Source organism: Barbus barbus (genome assembly GCF_936440315.1).
Source record: "Barbus barbus genome assembly, chromosome: 19".
Lineage (NCBI taxonomy): Eukaryota > Metazoa > Chordata > Actinopteri > Cypriniformes > Cyprinidae > Barbus > Barbus barbus.
The window spans coordinates 355,001-369,503 of NC_136747.1; the positions used below are offsets into that span (position 1 = coordinate 355,001).

Here is a 14,503-nt window from a genome sequence, read left to right on the forward strand (position 1 = left end):
CTCGTGTCAGTGCGCACGCGCGGCTGAGAGTGCACGTCTGCTGGATTCCTCTTCATAAGCAGAAAATGAGTGCCGCTGCGAGCGAGGAAATTGTAAATAAAAGAGAAAGTCAGTTCGCCAGTATGGCAGTTTTTTGGATATTATAAGTCTGACCGTAGTCAGACCAAATGTCGTCTGCAAATTACGCAAGACCGTCGTCCCCGCCAAGACTGGTAATATCACGAACTTGATGTACCACCTTAAAAATATATCAATAATTATCGATATCGACCGATATGAAACACTGATATCGTGATACAGTTTTCAGCCATATCGCCCAGCCCTACTCACAAGCTACACAAAATCTTTCTGTGATAATGACAGCTGTTTTGCATTGCATTATTAGAAGGAAAATTATAAGATGACGAACTCAGATAAACCATATATTGTCGTAGTGGTGTGTTTATTAGTCACGCTGAATCAGTGTTAATTTTGGCAGGCATTTTTGATTTAGTCTTAGTCTTTTTTGGTAGAGTTATAAATTAATCTCATTTTTCAGATACAGTAGGTTTACTTAACAAGTATACATTTATTTAACATCTTTTGTTGGTTAACATTTATGACAGATAATTAGGAATGCTGTCCATTTAAGACGGAAGGTATGTATGTAATAGCTTACTGACATACATTCAGTTTTCACCCACCTGTTTAAGCTCACTTAAACCATAACGGACTGTATTTCCGTGAGATACTCTACATGAGAGACATGTGGACTGCTGTGTGTGTATTTGAGCACTGAGAACTGATCGCGCGCTGTATGAGAACTGAAGAAGTGGAGCGCGCGTGAGAGAGAGCACTTCTATCAGCGCGTTTCTGCCTATCGCACCTTCACTGACTTTAACCCTTTAAGACCGGATCACACATCTGTGCGTGTTTACCTTTAAGACCGGATCACGCATCTGTGTGTTTACCTTTAAGACCGGATCACGCATCTGTGTGTGTTTACCTTTAAGACCGGATCACACATCTGTGCGTGTTTACCTTTAAGACCGGATCACGCATCTGTGTGTGTTTACCTTTAAGACCGGATCACGCATCTGTGTGTTTACCTTTAAGACCGGATCACGCATCTGTGTGTGTTTACCTTTAAGACCGGATCACACATCTGTGCGTGTTTACCTTTAAGACCGGATCACGCATCTGTGTGTTTACCTTTAAGACCGGATCACGCATCTGTGTGTTTACCTTTAAGACCGGATCACGCATCTGTGTGTGTTTACCTTTAAGACCGGATCACGCATCTGTGTGTTTACCTTTAAGACCGGATCACGCATCTGTGTGTTTACCTTTAAGACCGGATCACGCATCTGTGTGTGTTTACCTTTAAGACCGGATCACGCATCTGTGTGTGTTTACCTTTAAGACCGGATCACGCATCTGTGTGTGTTTACCTTTAAGACCGGATCACGCATCTGTGTGTTTACCTTTAAGACCGGATCACGCATCTGTGTGTTTACCTTTAAGACCGGATCACGCATCTGTGTGTTTACCTTTAAGACCGGATCACGCATCTGTGTGTTTACCTTTAAGACCGGATCACGCATCTGTGCGTGTTTACCTTTAAGACCGGATCACGCATCTGTGTGTGTTTACCTTTAAGACCGGATCACGCATCTGTGTGTGTTTACCTTTAAGACCGGATCACGCATCTGTGTGTGTTTACCTTTAAGACCGGATCACGCATCTGTGTGTGTTTACCTTTAAGACCGGATCACGCATCTGTGTGTGTTTACCTTTAAGACCGGATCACGCATCTGTGTGTGTTTACCTTTAAGACCGGATCACGCATCTGTGCGCATTCACCATTAAGACCGCCAAACGCGTCTGCGTCATTTTGATGTCGTCTTTTTCAAGGCACATGGCCAATTATATGCACTTTAATTGGCTGAAATATTATTGGGGTGAGTGACAGAGATGCTTAGGGATTTTTTTTAAACTCATGTGACTAGTAAAATGCTTTGTGATTGGTCGAAATAAGCCTACACATACAGTTTTATTTTACTGTCTTTACTGTTTTGGTCGACATTTTTAAACACCGTGCTAGCAATCCGTCACGACTGACTCAAGTGAAGGAAGTGATATTGATGAAGTTATGGAGGATGACACAGGACCAGATTCAAATGATGATTTAGATGTAACTTACCAGCCGATCGCGTAGTTAGAGAGCAGTGGATCTTAGCGATGTTTCGAGAGAACGAGGAGGATATGCGCGATTTCGTTGGCTTCCATACTGTGTCTGTGTGTGAGAGTGTGTCTGTGTGAGTGTGTGTGGGTGTGTGTCTGTGTGAGTGTGTGTGTGTGTCTGCGTGTGTACATGTGTCTGTGTGAGTGTGTGTGAGAGAGTGTGTGTGTGTCTGTGTGTGAGAGTGTGTCTGTGTGAGTGTGTGTGGGTGTGTGTCTGTGTGAGTGTGTGTGTGTCTGCGTGTGTACATGTGTCTGTGTGAGTGTGTGTGAGAGAGTGTGTGTGTGTCTGTGTGTGAGAGTGTGTCTGTGTGAGTGTGTGTGGGTGTGTGTCTGTGTGAGTGTGTGTGTGTGTCTGCGTGTGTACATGTGTCTGTGTGAGTGTGTGTGAGAGAGTGTGTGTGTGTCTGTGTGTGAGAGTGTGTCTGTGTGAGTGTGTGTGGGTGTGTGTACATGTGTCTGTGTGAGTGTGTGTGTGTGAGAGAGTGTGTGTGTGTGTGTCTGTGTGAGTGTGTGTGTGTGTGGATGTGTGAGTGAGAGTGTGTCTGTGTTATAATTTGATGCTGATACTAATGACAATAAATGAATAAATGTCTAAAGATGATGATTGATAATTGATGATTATGGATAACAACAATACAAAATAAATAGGATGCAATAGACAATGCTAGCTTATGATGGATGATGATAATTGTGATGTCTGATAATACATAAAACATACATAAATAGAAATGAAAATGATAGATGACAGTAATAATTATGATGTCTGATGAGCAGAAGAAACTTTATCAAGTTATGAATATGGTTTCTTGGTGCTATGGTTTCTCTGACGCTTTTATCAAAGGCAACATCCAAAAATACAAGAAACAAAATTAACAAATTAATATTGAAATTGTTATGTAAAGAATAAGTAACCCTCTGTTTTGTTTTGTTTTTTTTTTCTATAACTTTGTATCAGTGATGTTCACTTGTCACTTTGGTACCTCAAAAGTATGAAATAAAAACGGATCTGTACTGATTTTCAAAATATTCTTGATGTTTTTGTTGTTTACAGATTTTTAAAAAAACATTCAGTTAAAGATTATGGCCAAGCAAGTCAGTCAAGTTAAAGCCAAAGAAGTAAGCTCTCAAATGCTTTTTATTCCATGTTTTTATCTGCTATAGAGCCTGAGAAATTAAGCTTTTAGTAGGCGTTGACAAATTTTGACAAATATTTCTGGAAACCTTAGGTTTTGGGAGGGGGTTTACAGAAAAGTACTTAGGCATAAACAGGCCTTTTTTAGCAGGCGTTTTAGGCCTAAATGGTTTAAGTTAATCGACAATGAATTGTGACTCCCGGGAAAAACGGGACGTCTGGTCACCCACTCCCTAACCCTTCGGGTGCTGAGGCCATTGTTTCAGATCGCTAGTTCGCGTTTTGGTAGCCTATCCGTCCACCGCGGCTGCCATGCAAACGCACCTTATCCAATGACAGAGACGCACATTTTGAAAGACGAGACCGTTAACTTAGCCTATAGGATGTATTTTGAATGTCCGGTAGTCCTCAAATAACATTTTAGTCCCGTCTCGTCTTGTTAACGAAGATGTGGCATAAATTTCGTCATAGTTTTTATCATCAGATATTAGTTTTAGCTCGTCAACGTCTCGTCTTAGTCACAGAAAAAAGGTTCGTTGACGAATATTTTTCGTCGTCGTCTACGAAATTAACACTGGGCTGAATCAACGAAAGCAGTTGCATCTGTTTATTCAGCTAGCGCCAGTGTTTCCCACACATAGACGAATCTGTGGCGGTGCGCCACAGATTAAATTCCGACCGCCACAGATTCAACACCGTCACCGACCAAAAAAAAATAAAAAATCAATACCGACCGTCACATATTGCGTTTCGTTATGCTTTTGTACGCTATTTAAAACACGCAGCGAATTCGTTCAACTGCATTTCCTTTCCCTGCTCTCTCTTCATCTCTCTGTCACTCACGCGTCTCTCCCTCACACACACACACACACACACACACACACACACACAGCCCCTCCCCTCTGTGCACACCACATCTGTCTGGATCATCTGTGGAGAGAAGACGGCTGGCGAAAGGTTGGTATCTCGTGAACACTTTTAACACACAATCACAGATTAAAAAGTGCTATAAAATATTTTATATTCTGAATACAATAGTTTCAGTGTGTTGATGTTACTGTAAGTCCTGACCCTTAGCAAACGCGATTGCGCCTTCTTTAGAAAGTTAACTAGTCGCAAGTTTGCGGTAAAATGTAGGCTAGCCTAGTTGGGTTGTCGAGGTCAAAACACTACATGTAGCAGCTGTGAATCAAATAAACGTATTATAAATTATGTTGTTTCTTTACTCTTACACCCAATGTTGTCCTTTAGGGGATCCAATCGTTCTTTTCATCTGCAACCCCCCCGACAAACATCTAACCGCCCCCCCCCGGGCTGACCACCACACATTGCCTTCAAACCTGTGGGAAACACTGAGCGCTATAGGGATTGCCTGGGTGTCTTCAGATGGAGATTTACTACTGATCACAGAACTGTGCTTCACTGAAAGATACGCATGACAATCACAGCTTTTGCGCTTTCATTACGATTTATCGCGCAGCCTGAGGTGAAGTGCGCATGAGCACCCGGTCCCACAGAATACCATTCCCAGTCTCTTCACCTCCATCTGCAGGACCTGCTGCAGTCGCTCCATGATGACCAGCGTGGTCTTCTGCACCGCGGGGTAACAGTCCTTCGCGCTGTTCTTCACGATCTCCATCAAAGCCTCGTACGCTGCACTCCGCAGGTTATTCTGATGCCCGTCCGGCCTAACAGTAAAGAGGAGACAGAGTCAGTGCAGCTTCACCTTCACCTGCCCTGTGGCTGTCATCCCCGACTAAAAACAGGGTACACACTGATAGATCACTCCTTTTTAACCCTTTAAAACTGGCTGTGTCGGCGACGACACATTAAACCAAGCTGTATTCACGTTACCATAACTCTTCAACCGTTTGCACCATCACAATAATTCAAATTGCTCCTGACAGCAGACATCAAATTCTGCCATTAATTACTCACCCTCATGTCGTTCCAAACTCGTAAGTCCTTCGTTCATCTTCGGAACACAAATTAAGATTTTTTGATGTTATCCGAGAGCTCTCTGACCCTCCATAGACAGTAACGTAACTGCAATGTTCCCAGGTCCAGAAACATAGCAAGGACATTAGTAAAACAGTCCATGTGACATCAGTAGCTCAACTTCAGTTTTACAAAGCTACGAGAATACTTTGTGTATTATTAAATAAAAGTGGTTTATTTTACAGATGTTTCTGTGCCTGGGAACATTAGAGTTGTGTTGCCGTCTATGGAGAGACGGAGAGCTCACAGAATTCATCACAAATATCTTAATTTGTGTTCTGAAGATGAACGAAGGTCTTACAGGCTTAGAACGGCATGAGGGTGAGTAATTAATGACAGGACTTTCTTTTTGGATGCACTATCCCTTTAAGTTGGCAGCTGTTTGACTCCAATCATGGTTTACCTGTCTGTAGTCTCCAGCAGTTTCTGGACAATGAGCTCGAAGGAGGAGGACAGGCAGTATGTGCTGGGCTCTTCCTGATCGTCAGCAGCATCTGTGGCCTCGTACGCCGCTTCAGCCAAACTGGAGAAAGCCTGAAAACAGCATCTGTGAGCACAACTGATCGATCCCATTACACTGTGCTTCGAGTCCGAGGGGTCGGCTGCCTCAAACCGAACACACGCTACATCGAGTGTTTGACTACTACACACTTACATTACAAAACTAAACATTTGATTGTGTGCATGGCTCAGGCAAGCTCACCGGTGTAAGCACAACAAATCATGTATACTGTACCAATACTGAAGCAAGTACATACCCAGCAGACGTTGGAGGCCACACGGGGTTCAGCCCCGAGGCCCTCGATCAGGCACTGCAGGAGAGGGGCCAGATACACCTCATTGATGGCAGCCTCGGGCAGCAGATCGCAGATGCGTCCTAGCGTCCAGGCCGTGGTGTCCCTCACCACCACACTGGGGTCCTTCATCAGCTCGATGAGGGTGGGCATGGCCTGCGGCGACACACTCAGGGTCACATACAGAGCCACACACACACACATACCCACACACACACACAGCGTGCGCACTTACCTGGATGACCAGCGGCTTGAGCTGGTTGAGCTCGGGGCCCTCCAGGATGGAGCCGAAGGCCATGACGGATGCGTCGCGGTAGCGCCAGTCTGGGTGCTTGATGTGCTCCTTGATGAAGGGCAGCACGTGCGGCACCACGTCATCCTCACAGCACGTGGCCAGCAGCATCAGACACACGCCCGCAGCCTTGCATGGGTTCCAGTCGTCATCGTCGTCGTTCTCATCCTGCACACAGCAAACGCTCCTTCAGACACACTGCTACAACAGCAGGGACTTAGACACACAACTGGTTTGGAAAGATTAAACCGAGATCTATATTAATGTTCACATGACTACCACTAAAAGCAGGTTTGCAGTGAAATAATACTTTATCATGAAATGGTACAGGAGTTCTATATAAAAGCTGCTGGTCAACACAAATGGCAGGTTCATGTTTCAGAAAGCAGAAACACATGGCCTCAACCCAATCTGACTTAGAATCACGTATGGCACAAATCAGAATCTAACAAAACTTATTGCACGTGGTTTGTGCCGTTCACACTGTTATGAATCATAATAAAAAAATATATATTTAAAAAAAAAAACATACAACTGTTAAAAGCAGTGTCAGGTTCTATAAATAAAAGAAACAGCTCATGGATTTATCAAATATTACAGTGAAAACGTGAACTATGAAGCCGTTTTCTATCAGCCATAGAGCACTCATGAACATGATATATTGAGAACACGGTGACTGAGCTGATTAATGCACCTAAAGACACATTTCTACTTGTGTGTTGGGCGATTTGCTGGCTCTGCCATATTTTTGATTTGTCACTCATGAATAACTACCATTACTGCTTTTGTAGTCATTGTTTTGATAACTAAACCGTTTTAACTTAAAAGACCAGGTTCTTAGGTTATCAGGTGTGTGCTGTTGAACGTGAGAGACTCGAGGTCTTCAGCATAAGAAGCGTAAAGACACTGACCGCCACGGATTACTTCATTTGTGTTGTGCTGATTCACTCAGAAGGAAGTTACTGCACACACACAACACATGTCTGATATGAGCTTTAGAAAGAGCAGATTTCCCAAAGAGACCAGCTTTACCTGTTTGGTGAGCGTCTGTGTGAGGATGGGCACCAGGTACTGCAGAGCTCCTTTAGCGTAAAACTTGCTGGTGTGCTCTGGAGGACGGCCCTGTTCAGAGGCCTGCGGACAGACAACATCAAACACTGATCAGGAACCAGAGCGTCTGCGGAGCAGCAGACTGCAGAGGACAGGAGCTCAGCATCACCTCAGTGGCTTCGATGGCCAGATCCATCTCCTCGTCACACACGTTGGACCAGAACTCGATCCCCTGTAAGGCCACTTCATCGATGTCACTCTTCATGGCCTCTATTGTGATCTGGACACAGAGCAGCAGGTGAGAGCACATCATTGACATCCATCCATCCATCCATCGAGACAGGCTGGTCTTAAAAAGTTACTCATCTAATTTTTCTTCTTGACTGATCACAGCTAAATTCAGTTACGAAAAGAGAGATTGGTCTTATTTGTATTGGAAAAGTAAGACCCCTTGGCAGCTGCTAGTTGGTTAAACTCGTTCTTAAGACAGTCTTCACATGGTGGCTAAGTGTAGGCGACTGGCCCCAGGACCATCACATCACATGTGTTAAAGACACAACCTCGGTTTAAAGCGATAGCCCGCCCAGAAATGAAATCTGCTTTTAAACTTAATAAATATATACACATTTATCGTGATGATTATCGATACTGACTGATGAGAATTTTTATAATCGTGATCATTTTATTGGCCATATAGCCCAGCCTTACCTGTATGAGGTTTTTTCCCTTTCTGTTGAAGAGAAAAGGTAATATTTTGAATCATGCATGTTGCTGACCCACACTGACTTCCATGTTTTTCCTCACAATATTCTTTAAAAAGCCTTCTTTTGGATATTTTAGCTACTTTTTGAGGGTTAATAAATGACAGTTTTCGTATTTTTGGGTGAACTATCCCTATAAAACATCTGGATAGTGAATCTCTGGTCCAACACAGAACGCATTTAAACGCAGCACCATGAACCCCAATCATCTCAGTGTCAGGAGTGAGCTCTCTGACGCGTGTACATGGCCTTGGACGTCTTTGCTGTTGAATAGAGCAGTGGTTTTCAAACCCTGGGTCGCCAGGATGATTGAAGGAGAACGTATGCATGTAACCAAATTCAAGACTCAGGAAAGCAGCAACTAAAACAAACAACAAAACTAAAGTAACCGGCAGCTGCGTCAGGTCAGAATCACATGTATGTGATTTAGCAGCGTTATAGCAAATCAGAGACATCTGTTGATTTCTATAACGCAGTGGCCAATCAGAGGAGCTTTAGAGAGTCAGAATCCACTCACTGCTCAGAACGCAAGTGTTCTTGCTCAGAGTTCTGGAAGCTCGCGACGCCAATCATCTGATTATAATGATGCAAAGTGTAGAGGTGATGCAAATAAGATTAATTGTGCCGTGTTGACAGATTGATTGATTATATCGGAATTAGAGATTGTGATAAACTGAAATGAGTGACAGCTTTTTAAGGAAGCACACTTTGATGTATATAGCCTATTCTCCATTCAGAATTTGAATAAAAGTTTTGTTTTTAATGCTGCTAAGAGGACCAATGTGGCGTACTTGCAACACACTTTCAGAAGTGACATCCGTATATTCTCTCGAAATGGCAATGACATTGTGATAATCATAACTATGGACTGGACAAAATAGGATGTGTCAGAATAGATGTGCAGAAGGCAAGCACCCTCACTAATTTCAGAAGCACCGACAGCGATTTGATTTTCTTCTGGAGCTCTACGGTGGGACTCGAGATCACTCTGTAACGCAGTTGTCTTTCCTCCTTTCCAATTTAAAAAGAAAAAATATGGTTGCTCTTAATAAGGTTCGAAAACCACTGGTATAAAGAACAGTGCAAGCAGTCAACACTGACGGTCCTCAGAGAACTTACAGCAAACAGTGCGGGGCCCATGTACGTCTCCATGTACTGGTAATACAAGGACATGATCTTCACCAGGTTCTGTAACGCTGCCACTCTCACCTACAGCAGGACAGAAGGACACACTCGTTACGAGTCTGATCAACATCTGACAGACATGTGTGTGGGAACGAGACGCACCCTGGTGTCTGGACACTGCGTGGCTTCACACACGACCTGCATGATGAAGTGCCTCTCTGTCTGCAGAGAGAGAGAGCGTGAGAGTTACGGGCGGGAGAGCACATGCGCCTGTAATCGTGAGAGAGGCGGCGGCAGTACCTCCTTATCAAAGTTGGCTTTGGTGAACTCCAGCGAGTTGAGGAGCGCGTTGGTGGCGGCGAGCTTGACGTTGTTGCTGGGCTCCTCCTTCCTCATGCCCTGGATGATGGCCGTCAGGATCTGGTTGGCGTTGTCCTGGAGGTGCTCGGGGTCCTGTCAAAGCGTTCACAAGGTCAATCAAACAGACGCTAGGAAACACAGGGCAGCGAGTGCGTGCTGGATGGGACTCACGATGTCCTGGCAGATGTATCCGATGGCCTCCAGCGTGGACTCCTTCATGTGCTCTGTGCTGCTGGGGTCCGTGACATTGGCCACCAGCTGAGGGACGAGCTCGGGCCACTGATTGACAGGGATCTCGGCACAGGCGATGCCAGCCACACACTGAGAGGCCGAGCTGGGCCGATAGGTCTCTGTTCCCAGAGTCTGCAGCACCTGCACAGAATACAACTCTTCACCAAACACACACCCACAAACCCTCATCATAATGAGCGCTACACACTCTCAGCAAATCACGTGCATCGCTCAGAGCCCATGACTGCCTGCTGTTTATATGAATGACGACCCTTTTAGAGTGACAACAGAGACGGACAAAGACCACCGCGGTCCGGTCACACCAGCTGTTCGTAAGTTCTTAAACTGGAAGACTTGGTAACGCTGTACTTCATTCAGTTGCACCCTTTGTTAAGGGAGAATGTGGTCATTAGCGCTCTGTAAAGTGATTATTAGTCAAATACAAGGTTTAGATTCAGCAAACAGCAGCCGTCAAATTCACCAGCAGACGTTGTGTCAATACGCAGTGGATTTCAGATTATCACATAACTAACAGTAAAAATAAGCTTCCAGTGAAATACAATATTTCCAATTAAATGGCACAGGCGTTCTACATATGTAAATGGCATTTAGAAACTATTTAAACAGATGGCATTATTATTTTATGGGTTTTTTTAGACTTGGTTTGTGTTGATAAACCACTAACGAAGCAAACTCACACAATGCTCTTACACTTAAAACATACACGAGTGTTATTTTATTCCTACCTTTGCTAAGTACATATTTAGTTTATATGTAGAGCTATGTTTCAATTAATGGTTTAATGGTGCAATGCCAAAATATTTAGTGCGCACGTTGTGAGTTCAAGCTAGGTTGTAACCTATACACAGCTGGTACTGACCATGTTAATAAAGCCAGAGACATCCATGATAATGCACGGAGTTAAAGTTAAAACACATCATAACAGTTCAAGATTATGGCTTTCAAATATAATGTTGAAAGCTACAACCTGAGCATAAAAATATATTTTTATACACACAATATATATTTTGAAAATATTTACATGCATTTAAATTCATAATTTATATTATATAAAACATATCTAATATAAACGTTTCTCGTAATATATACACATGCATGTATGTGTATTTACCTGTACATAAATATACACCATAGACACACATTATCTAAAACATATTTTGGAACATGATTCATTTTTTGACAGTACTTAAATTATTGTTTTCATTTACAAAAGTGACTGAAGTCTAATTAAAACAAAACAGCTCATAACACGCTCAGCATTCTTGTTTTACTAGAAACAGTTACATTATATTGAAATATTAGCATTTGCATATTTACCAATTTTAATGTGGCTAATGTTTATTAACTGGCTCTAAATGAAACTGCACTTTCAATCTTTCAGAAACCCTGTGCATTTCACTCTAGAACAGACATACGGCACTTGTTTTAGATCTGAAGTCACCGGCTCTGATCTGTGAGCGGCACCTGCAGACCTGGGCCCTCGAGGAGAGCCCACACTTACGTAGTTTTTGATCTCTCGGCGGGCGCTGGCGTCGATGGCCAGCCATCTCTGCTGGTGCTGCGTCTTCACATCTGGATCCTTGGAGGTCAGTGAGTTCTTGACCTGCAGCCCGGCGGCGACTCGGGCCACCTGCGTGTTCCCGGGGTTAGCCAACACCTTGGACAGCTCCACCAGGAACGTCGGCTGAAACCAAGACAGACAGCGGGTTTAATCGATCTGCTGCCATGATGTCTGTAACAGTCACCTCCACAAAACTAGAAATAGGTGTGGCATGCAAACAGAGTGAAAGCGCTTGGCCAGCATTCAAATGTGTGCCAGTGCAGCCGGCGGAGCCTGGTCCAGCGCAGTGAAGGACGAGAGGTCGACGCAGACTCCACCTCCTCGGGTCAAGCTGCATTACTGGCATTTCACTGCACATTTCTGCTCTGGAGATCGCTTTCTGTTTCAACGTGCAGCGTATCTAGCCAACAGCCAATCAGAGGCATTTATACTAGAATCCACTCACTGCTCAAATTGCCCGTTTTTATTCAGACGTTGTGTCCAGCTTGAATCATCTCATTATAACAGTGCAAGAGATGCTTTGTGTGGCGCAGAGAACTACACAGAGATCCTGATCAACCAAGATCAATGACTTCAGAGATCACGAGCAGAGGGCTTTCTGCAGCATAGCAATGGACGGCCCCCAATCAAATCAACTGAGGGTGCTGCTTAAATTAGTGAGGGTGCTATAACTACACACACACACACCTGGAGACTGTTGCTATGGCGCAGAGCTGTCAATCATCCTAGTTCACACAATCTCACAAAGATACGTTATCATCAATGAAGTCCTCTACACTGTACAACAGAGCTGTTATTTACCTCGTGTGGACGCTCTTATAATGAGATGACTCGTGCTGAACCTCAACAAAAAGAGAGTGGACTAACTTAATAGGACGCGATCTCCAGAGCCGGGGTAGTGAGCCAAATCTGCTGCAAAATGGCATTAATCCAGCTTTAACTGAGGGTGCTTGGCACCCCCGCGGACACAGACTGGCTGGACAGAGGAGTGTAGGGGTCAAAGGTCAGCGTCACAGCAGACCGTGGAGTGGTTTGCTCACCAGGTTCTCGATGGCCGCCTGCTCCAGAAACTTCTGCGCCGCCTCCAGCTCATTCCGATCTGAAACCAATCAATCACAGCCATGAATGAACATCTCTGAAGAGTACTGACTCCCGCCAAACTCACGCGCCGCTTCTCGTGACCCCCGCGCGCGTCACAGCCCCGTAACCGAGCGCCACCCTCAACTTTCTGCAGCAGAGATGACTGAGCGCTAGCCATGCTAACGCCTAGCCACTTCCTGCCTAGCATACTAACCTGCTAATAACTTCGGCAGCTCGCGCTGACAAACCCCACGCGTCGACGCCAGGCGAAGAGCGTTATTATCAGACGCCGGCGCACACGTTAATCACATTATCTGAGCGCGTCAGGGACTTGTCGCCGCGCAGGCCGGCAAACGCTCGCTTTCGAACGCGACGCTGCTTAGACGCCTGATGCGCGCGTTGGCGGCTCGCGTCGACAGTCCGAGGCGTTAAACGCTGTTTGTGCGGCTGTTCGCGGGGCCTGCGCGGCACTGCTAGCGCGGAACTGACCTGGAGACACGGTTTTCTCGAGGATTGTGATCAGCTCCATCCTGACGCGAGACGGGGTCCGGAGAGTCGAGTCTGATACCGAAGACGAGCAGATCCCGCGGTGCGCTCATCAGCCGCTGTCGCGAGGAAAAGGCCGCGCCGAACTCCCGCCCGCGGAACGATATCACGCGCTGACGTCACAGGCCCCGCCCATCCGCCGTCACGACGCACGCGTCTGATCCACAGGAAGCATTTCTTTATAGTTACAGTAATAATATTACTAATAGCCTAACTAATTACAAATCAGATTTACCATGAACTACATGCTTAGGGTCACTTGCATGTGATTAGGCATCAGTAACGTGTAATAATAAAGTTAGTTACTCCTGAACAACACAATAATTACTAGCTTATAAGTATGTTATATGTGTAACAGAGAAATAATAATGACAGTTAGTTTCGAGCCACACAATACAACACTTTTATTAAACATCCGGTCTGGATCTCGGTCAAACCAAATATATTTGTTACAAATATTATATCAGAAGCATATTTTGGGTGAGATACGCAATCTCCAGAAGAAAGATTCATAAATATTACATTAGTAACAAAATGAGACACACTGCATTTAAGATATTCCCCGGATAAAACACTTAATGATATTAATACTGTTCTGAAAACAGACAGATGACCGTGAAGCGCTTTTCATTCGCTCCGGCAGTTTACGACATTTGCAGTAAATAGCTGTCATTCTGCTGTGTGTCTGAAGGGAAATGACCCAGAACGCGCTGACGTAAGACTCTGCTCCAGGCCAATCGGAACACTCTGACGCAGATGACGCATTGGCGCCACGCTTCCGCATGTCCAGCACAGACCTCTGCATTTCTGTAACATAACTGTTTCTCAACTGTTCACATTTACTTAAGAAGAAACCTGGATACTCGCCAGGACATGTTTGCGTAATTCTGTGTGTATTTGGCCACTTAAGCTCAACAAACAAACTACGTAAGATAAGTCGATATGACCCTCGCTATAGGCTTGTGACTGCCCTGAAACAGCTCTGGAGAGCACGAGTACTGATTGGCTTAAAACCTGCAAGTTAGTCAGTTTTGTGACATGCAACAATGACCCGATTAAGCAGGTTACAGCACTGTCGTCTGTCCCAGTCTTGTATCGGTGTGCAGCTTTGAGAGACCGAGAGAGAGAGGAAGAATCACTCAGGACTGATTTAATCTGATAGTTTGTGAGGATTTATTTACTCATATAATCTATTTGCTATCTTCAATAAATGTTTGCAGGAATTCCCCTCATAACTTGAAAGCTGCTGAGATGAGCAAAACTATGTAATATACACACAATCCCCCGCCAAATTCTGGACATGATCAATTAGAAATAAAATGTCATTAT

At 44.5% G+C, this 14,503-nt stretch overlaps 1 protein-coding gene across 2 annotated transcripts in view; it reads right to left on the minus strand.

Annotated features, from left to right (window-relative positions):
* Nucleotides 1–13,312, minus strand: part of kpnb1 (karyopherin (importin) beta 1) — a 32,170-nt gene extending 18,858 nt beyond the window's left edge. Inside the window, exons 1-13 of one of the 2 annotated variants that reach the window (XM_079442501.1) lie at nucleotides 13,118–13,312; nucleotides 12,589–12,647; nucleotides 11,489–11,671; nucleotides 9,907–10,107; nucleotides 9,676–9,828; nucleotides 9,538–9,597; nucleotides 9,370–9,459; nucleotides 7,659–7,769; nucleotides 7,472–7,573; nucleotides 6,383–6,607; nucleotides 6,112–6,303; nucleotides 5,757–5,887; nucleotides 4,896–5,043 (exon numbers count right to left, since the gene is read on the minus strand). In XM_079442501.1, the coding sequence (XP_079298627.1) occupies nucleotides 4,896–5,043; nucleotides 5,757–5,887; nucleotides 6,112–6,303; nucleotides 6,383–6,607; nucleotides 7,472–7,573; nucleotides 7,659–7,769; nucleotides 9,370–9,459; nucleotides 9,538–9,597; nucleotides 9,676–9,828; nucleotides 9,907–10,107; nucleotides 11,489–11,671; nucleotides 12,589–12,647; nucleotides 13,118–13,157 (1,695 nt within the window). In that variant the 5' untranslated portion in view covers nucleotides 13,158–13,312. The remainder of the gene's footprint in view (nucleotides 1–4,895; nucleotides 5,044–5,756; nucleotides 5,888–6,111; nucleotides 6,304–6,382; nucleotides 6,608–7,471; nucleotides 7,574–7,658; nucleotides 7,770–9,369; nucleotides 9,460–9,537; nucleotides 9,598–9,675; nucleotides 9,829–9,906; nucleotides 10,108–11,488; nucleotides 11,672–12,588; nucleotides 12,648–13,117) is intronic. The other variant, XM_079442502.1, reaches the window with a different exon arrangement.
* Nucleotides 13,313–14,503: the final 1,191 nt, after the last annotated feature.